Raw genomic sequence first — 7203 nt, forward strand, 5'->3', positions numbered from 1 at the left:
TGGCAAAAGGGAGGAATATAGACCATGAAGTCGTTATGTTAGTGGGTACAGAGGATTTGGAGTTATATAAACTTAGGAGACAAAGTCTAACTCAATTCTAAAAGTTAACTTATGAAGTGAGGATTGCCTAAAACAATATAACTAGATAAATTGCCCCCACCCAACCGATGTGCGACTCTAACAATGAATTTCACAAAAACCAAAATGGGTTTCTTCTTAATCTTTCCACCATCAATTTTGTTTTTCAAAAAATACTTAAAAGCTAATTGATGAAAAGCAAGGCATATCTGCTCGACATTCATCTATCTAATCACCGAGAAAAGAAAGGAACACTCAAAAGTTAAAAGCCTATATTAAGTTTTGGAAATGGTCATCTGTGCGTAACAGCTACTGGTGTCATCACCCTGCAAAGAGGTGGAACCAACCAAGACTGAACACTAGCCCCATTTTGTAGACGGGTTGGGACCGGCCTTCTATCCCGGTGAACAATGTTCCACTGATTAGGCGGGGACAGGATTCGAACCTGCAATCTTCAGGTGAACCTACCAGCTATGTTCATTTATAAGTAACTTATTATAAAAATTAATCAATTTATAAAATATTATTAATATTAGTCAAATATTACCAATATTAGCCAATTAGCTATTTGTAATCAAAATAGGTTAATGTTTTGCTCTCTTTTGAGTGGGTGTTATTAGAATAGAATGGGTACATTTTAAGGAGTTTGAATATCAGTTTTGGAATAATTTGATGAAGTTTTGAGGTGGTTTGAATTGAAAATTCGAAATAGGAGATGAACATAAAAAAAAATATGTATATTACACTATGTATCATTTATGTATCACATATGCATCATATTTGTATCAAATATGTATCACATGTATATCTTTGTGTGTGATACATGCGTGATACATGTTTGATACATGTATCGCATAAGTATTTTTTTTAACTCGATTTTAACTACAAATTTTGTTACCAAATCAGTCCAAATCGCCTCCAAGCTTCCTCAAATTTTGTATATTGACTCATCTATATGTTTTCAATGAATTTCAACTATACCCATGGAAAAAGATCCTTTTTTGCTTAGATTTTTGAAATCTTGTATATATTTTTTTTTGTATTTTATTGTTTGCTACCTCATCCATGAATTTCCTTTCCATCTTGCATTTAATGTCGCTGATCACGCTTAAAAATATGGAAGGAGATATTTGCGTGTGATTCTCGAAGAGAAAGAACCTTATTTATTTAGATTTTTAATTTTTATATGTGCTTGGCTAATTTTGATAAGTCTACGATTAATAACTAGTGATTGGTAAATTAGAACTTATTTGGGACATTTATATAAAATCCCTTTATTTTTTCAAGTATGAACAATAAGCCGCGATCATGAAAAAATTAAAGGAACAGTTCTTTATAGATCTCTGTCCACTTAATTGTAAAAATTGTTATTCAGCAGACTGAAAGCTGAGGCATTGATCGATAAATCACTTTTTAAGTGTAAAATGGCAAACTTGTCGAGCAGTCTATCCTTTGCATTATTGGCCCTTTTTTAACCGTAACGTCGTCGTGACTCGTGAGCACAACATATTGAAAAGCACAGCATATTGGAGGCTATTGTTTAAAAATTACTTATCTCCCATTTCATTTTATTTGAACTTGTTTGATTCAGCACAGAGTTTAACGGAAAAAAAAAAAAGACTGCTAGTACTGCTAGTAAAACTTATGTTCTTAAACAAGTCATGAGATTTATGTGGTGATTAAATCACAGATTAAAAAAGAAAAGAGTCACATAAGATGGAAAAGAGGAAGTGTATCTTTTTCGATTATGGTTTTGCAGACTCTTTGTTTCTTTTTTTGCATCACATTGCAAAGGAGGATTTTTCATGGGCAGATAACATATAGGAGAATGTGTTGGCCAACGTTTAAAAATTGCTATTTTTCCAATTTTCTTGTATAATTAATGCAGATTGTGTTGGCTAACCTTTAAAAATTGCATCTTTTCAGATTTATCTTATATGCTTACTGCATATTCTCCTATTTCATTAGAGTACTGCAGGTTAAACCACCAAGAAATATTTCCTTCAACTATGAATGTTATTAAAGTTTCTGACTCTCTCCAAAATCTCAACTATGAATGTTATTAAAGTTTCTGACTCTCTCCAAAATCTCAGAGCACACAGTAAAATGATACAAAAATGAAATACTTGCACAGCTATCAAAGCAAAGAATACTAACTCAATTTGAGAAGACCAAGATTGACGACAGAATGTGCAGTTAGCCTCTGAAACTGTAAAATCTCGAAGTAGTAGGAAGTTAGTGGCTCTTATCATGCCATCTATCTATTCAAAGCTCCAATAATCTAACAACATCAAAGTTTGAAAGCCCGAGTAGATCATAATTTCAGCTGCTTTTTACGTTTTTTCGCCATTCCATTTGAAGACTCCTCTAGTTTCTGGCAAAAACCACATTCAGGACTAACATGGAAGGCAAAAGATAAACGATAGAAGATATGTATACTGATAGAATACCTTGTGCTGTTTCTCCTTCTTCAACTTCTTCTTCCTCTTCTTGTTTTTCTTACTTTTCTTTGAGACGGATATTTTTATATTTTCTTCTTCTTCAGCAGATCCCTGAAAAAGATTGTGCCAACTTAGTCAGGCTTGAATACTTAATAGATCTTTGACTTGCAAATAATCTTAATAGAAATCACAAATCGAAAACCTCAGAATCACCAAAAGAATCCACATGCTGAACAGTTCTTCCTGTGCTTGATGGCCCACCTGTTCCATTTCCAAATTGTAAGAGAGTAATTGTGCTCTATCACAATATCCAAATTTTATACCAACTAAAAAGGCATGCAAATGAATGGCACTTCTATAAGATGAATACTATCACCTCATTTATTGACAGGTAATGAGCAACTTCATATACCATTACAAACTAAAATCATATTCATATTATTTATTGGTTAGGTTCAAGCAACAAACCTCAAAATGATCTTCAGTTTGAAAAGCCTAATCAAGTAACAAAACTTTTGAACTGAAAAATTCTGTTGAAATACAGAGCAACATGTAACATGTAGAATCTACTTTGACTGGCTGCATGTGGCTTTAATGTTGGTTTTCAGTATCCAAATATTATTTTGTTAAGTTTGGAGTTGAGATGAATTTCAAATCTAACTTACAATTTTATAGGGATTCAAATGCCACTTCTGTAAGATAAAAATCCTTAGAACTGTATGTCTATTGGACTGCCTTCTAAAGGAGGTCCGGTACTATTCAACCAGAAAGAGACTTAAAATGGTGTATTTGCACAAAAGATTGTCATCTGGGGAAAAAAATTGAATTCAAATGCTTTTTTTATTAACTTTGACTTCCAATGTTTCTTCAATTAGATCATGTAACCCATTTAACAAAAAGCACCCGTTACGATCACAAAGTTTTCCACAAACTAATCAAAGTTGTGAAATCACATGTTTATTATTTTGGGAGAGTACTAAGTTTGAAGTTTATGTCAGCTTTTGGAAAATAAATGGCACTTAGTGACTAGCAGAAAGAAAGTATATACTGTACCACAGCTTCAAACTGAATCCCAAACAACGATCAGACACAACCCCAAAGTAAGATAAATCAAATGCTAATTTATCAGCATTAAATTAGTTGCCCTGCTTTCTATTTCAAGTTTTTTTTCTCACCAAAAATTTGTTTATTACTAAAATAAGGACATGAAGTTTACGGCATCATTTTGCAAACCAACTTGGGAACTTAGTCAGCCGAAATACTGCATGCACTAACAGTGACGAACCCAGGATTTTGTGCAAGCGGGTTCAATTTTAGAAGTACATAACTTTAGTCGTAAAATAGTAGTTGTCAAGTGGGTTCAAATAAAATATTTATACAAAATTTATACAGCTTTAATTCTAATTTATACATATACACAGTATTATTTTTTGACGAAGCGGGTTCAGTTGAACCCGCTAGCCACCACGTGGGTCCGCCACTGTGCACTAAGGAGACAGAAAACATAGCTAGACTACACGCAACAGAACTAAAAGATCTAGTTATATATACAGAATCTACTTTCTCCAAGTTGAGCGATTGTATTGTCCAGCTACCTAAAACTGAATTATTTACTGCAGAAGGAGATACGCGATGTAATCAGCAATTCACTAAAAGTAATGGATATTCAATCTTAACAGAATCATGAAAAACTCAAAAGGGTATTCAAGGTCTGTAGCACAGTTGAACTGATAAAGAAACCAGCAGAAAATTTTCAGCGCTCAAATGGGAGTAAGAAATGGTGGGAAGAAAAATAGTACTAGTAGACAGCAGTACTGGAAAAACCCCATTAACCCAAACTTGGATCCCGTGTCATTGTGCATAACTTAATATGTAGAAACCATGTAAAACACAAAAGGGTATTCAAGTGTAGCACAATTAATGTGATTAAGAAACCAGCAGAAAATATCAAGTTAAAAAGCAAAAGGGAGCAGCAGTAATGATTAATAAAAAAGAGCAGACGTAAACAGCAGTACTAATTGTCATTGTGCATCATCTAAAGGGCAGCCCGGTGCATTAAGCTCCCGCTATGTGCAGGCTCCAAAGAAGGGCCGCACCAAATTGGGTTTTACATATGCAGCCTTACCTTGCATTTCTGCAAGAAGCTGTTTCCGAGGCTTAAACATGTGACCTCCTGGTCTCACGGCGGTAACTTTTACCGTTGCGCCAAGGTTCCCCTTCTCCTAGTGCATCATTTGATCTTTAAAATCATGTACAACTTTGTTATCAAAAAGCAATTCAAGATTCTGTGGCACAGTTAAATATACAAGCAAACCACCAAAACAAGTGATCAAAAGGGAGTGCGAAGTGATGATTGAATAAAAAAGAGTTGAAGCAGATATCATTACTGGACAGTCATAGTGCATAATTTAATATTAAGAATTCATGTAAAACTCAAAGGATAATCAAGATCATGTAGCACAATTGAAGTGGTAAAGAAACCAGAACAAAAAATATCAAGTGATCAAATGGGTATGACAAGCGATGATAGAACGAAAAAAGATAAAGTAAATAGCATTGCCAATTTCATAGCGCATACTTAATCACAATAAATCAAGTAAAAACTCAAAGGGAATTCAAGATTCACTAGCACAGCTAGAGAAGCATAATAAACCAGCAAAATATTTGAAATGATCAGTCCAAGAAGTGGTGGCCTAATTGGAAAAAAAAAATAGTAGTACTGGATTGAACAGTGTGTTTAGCATTTTGGACGGCGAGTTCAATGAGACGGGGATCAAGAGAGGCCAAGCTATTAGGGTCCTGCAATTTCCTCTCAAGGAATTTGGCTAAAGCTGCTGCCTTGTTAGTCTTCATGGGTCCTCCAGGGTGAGCCAGCCTGCAACCCCCATATACCAAATTAATCAATCAATCAACTCCACCTCACTCACAAACTAGTTGGGATAGGCTATCTATTATTAATCGCCTATATAGAGACCGATGTACTAGATAAGCTATGTGTTTGCCGAACCCACTAACTTTACTAATTTACTAAATAGGAATAAATATTAAATTTCGAATCCAGTTACTCATATGGTCAGTGGGCTATGGTGATATCCCAAACCCATAAAATTCAAATTCTGGATTCTCGTGTGGCCTATATTTATTCCTCTCTATAACCATATCTACATACATCTACTATATGCCTCAATCCCAAAAAATGTTGGGATCAACTGTTCAATTTCTGAATATCAAGTCTGCTATATAACCATTTACTCAGTAATCATTATTCATACAGAGATATTAGCGTCCTGGGGATCCGGGCCTTTTTTTTAAATTTAATTTTTGGCTTTATTATACCTGGGCTGAGGACGAGAAGAAGAGGGAGCAGAAGGGAGCGGCGCGAATTTGCTTCCCCGAAGTGCCTTTTTCTCTTCTTCAGTCAGTTCCATATTTCTCTATATTCTTCTCTCCAACTTCGCCGGAGCAAAATTTCTTTATAAGCAAGTAGGGCACAACGCCGGCGAAGTAACTTTTCTTTCTTCCCCCAGCAAAAAAAGACACCAGTTCTACCTATTATATGACGTCGTTTTTGTGCTCCGGGTTTTTTACACAAAATAGCCAGTTATTGTGTAGAAATGACACCAGATAGCTATTCTAAAGGGCCGCTATTTAGGAATTAGCCAGTGCGTTGTGAATTTCAGTTTTTCAGTTTAAATATTTTTAGTTTAAAATTTCAGGACAAAATAAGTATTAGTTAATCCCTAAATAGCATCCCTGAAAATGACTATATGTGCACTTGGCCCAGTTATTGTGGACATTGATTATAACAAGATTATACACAACCGCTATTTAGGTTAGTGTTTCTATCCTGCCTTATAATTAAAAGATAATTATAATTAAAAGGGAATATTTGCAGCAATAATCACTCTTAATGTTATTATTTAAAACATAACCACCGTTAAAAAATTAAGGCAGAATGAGCTAGGAGACACTTGTACTTGTTTTGAATTGTCATCTCGGTCCCTACACTTCATAAAGTTTTATCCAGACACCTCAACTTAATCAAAACAAGACTTTTAAACCCCTTCGGATTCATGTGATGCTCACTTACTTGATGTGGATGACAAATCAGCATCCACATCAACCAAAATAATATTATTTAACAAAATTTTAATTTCATAAATAAAAATAAATTAAAAAAAGCAAAAAACTAAAATTAAAGAAAAATCCCTCCTCTCTTCTTCAAACCCACCCACTCAACCTTCTTAAAAGAATAACGCCACCTGCCATGGCTCCTCCACCATGAGTACCACCACCTCCAATATCGATTCTTCTTTCTTATAATCTAACATTCACTTCACTTTTAAAGAAAGTTATCTATCCATGAAAAATCCTCTTGAAAAATACATGAGCAGAGAATTAATTCTTTTGAATTTTGACTTATTCCTCTACCCTAATTTGGAAGGGCTGTGAAAAAATTTGAAAGCTTAGACCACCGAAAAAAATGGAGGAGCCATAGAGAATAGGAAGATAACATAATGAAAGAAGAAATACACACCAAAGAGAAAATCTAATGGAAGAAGGGATGAAGAAAGATGAAGAAAAAGGGAAAGAAGAAGAAGAATAGGAGGGGGAGGGGTGCGGTAGAACCAAGGGGGAGGGGATAAGAAGAAGAAGAAGAAGAAGAAGAGAAGAGGCGGGGGTG

At 34.7% G+C, this 7203-nt stretch overlaps 1 protein-coding gene across 1 annotated transcript; it reads right to left on the reverse strand.

Moving 5' to 3' along the window:
• Window positions 1-2057: 2057 nt before the first annotated feature.
• On the reverse strand, window positions 2058-6067 carry LOC104113007 (nucleolar protein 58). The gene is made up of 5 exons (XM_009623071.4): window positions 5856-6067; window positions 5240-5394; window positions 2722-2780; window positions 2529-2630; window positions 2058-2452 (listed from the first exon to the last, which is right to left on the reverse strand). The coding sequence occupies exons 1-5, from the start codon at window positions 5945-5947 to the stop codon at window positions 2393-2395; spliced, it is 468 nt and encodes a 155-aa protein (XP_009621366.1). The 5' UTR covers window positions 5948-6067; the 3' UTR covers window positions 2058-2392.
• Window positions 6068-7203: the final 1136 nt, after the last annotated feature.

Source organism: Nicotiana tomentosiformis, chromosome 9 (genome assembly GCF_000390325.3).
Source record: "Nicotiana tomentosiformis chromosome 9, ASM39032v3, whole genome shotgun sequence".
Lineage (NCBI taxonomy): Eukaryota > Viridiplantae > Streptophyta > Magnoliopsida > Solanales > Solanaceae > Nicotiana > Nicotiana tomentosiformis.

Excerpts from the sequence above, each read along its gene's own strand:
- LOC104113007 (XM_009623071.4), bottom strand. The coding sequence starts at position 5,947 with ATGGAACTGACTGAAGAAGAGAAAAAGGCACTTCGGGGAAGCAAATTC. Across the intron at positions 2,781-5,239 it reads TAAACACACTGTTCAATCCA|GTGGGCCATCAAGCACAGGA; the intron begins GTACTACTATTT and ends GAAATGGAACAG. Across the intron at positions 2,453-2,528 it reads AGAAGGAGAAACAGCACAAG|AAACTAGAGGAGTCTTCAAA; the intron begins GTATTCTATCAG and ends GGTTTTTGCCAG.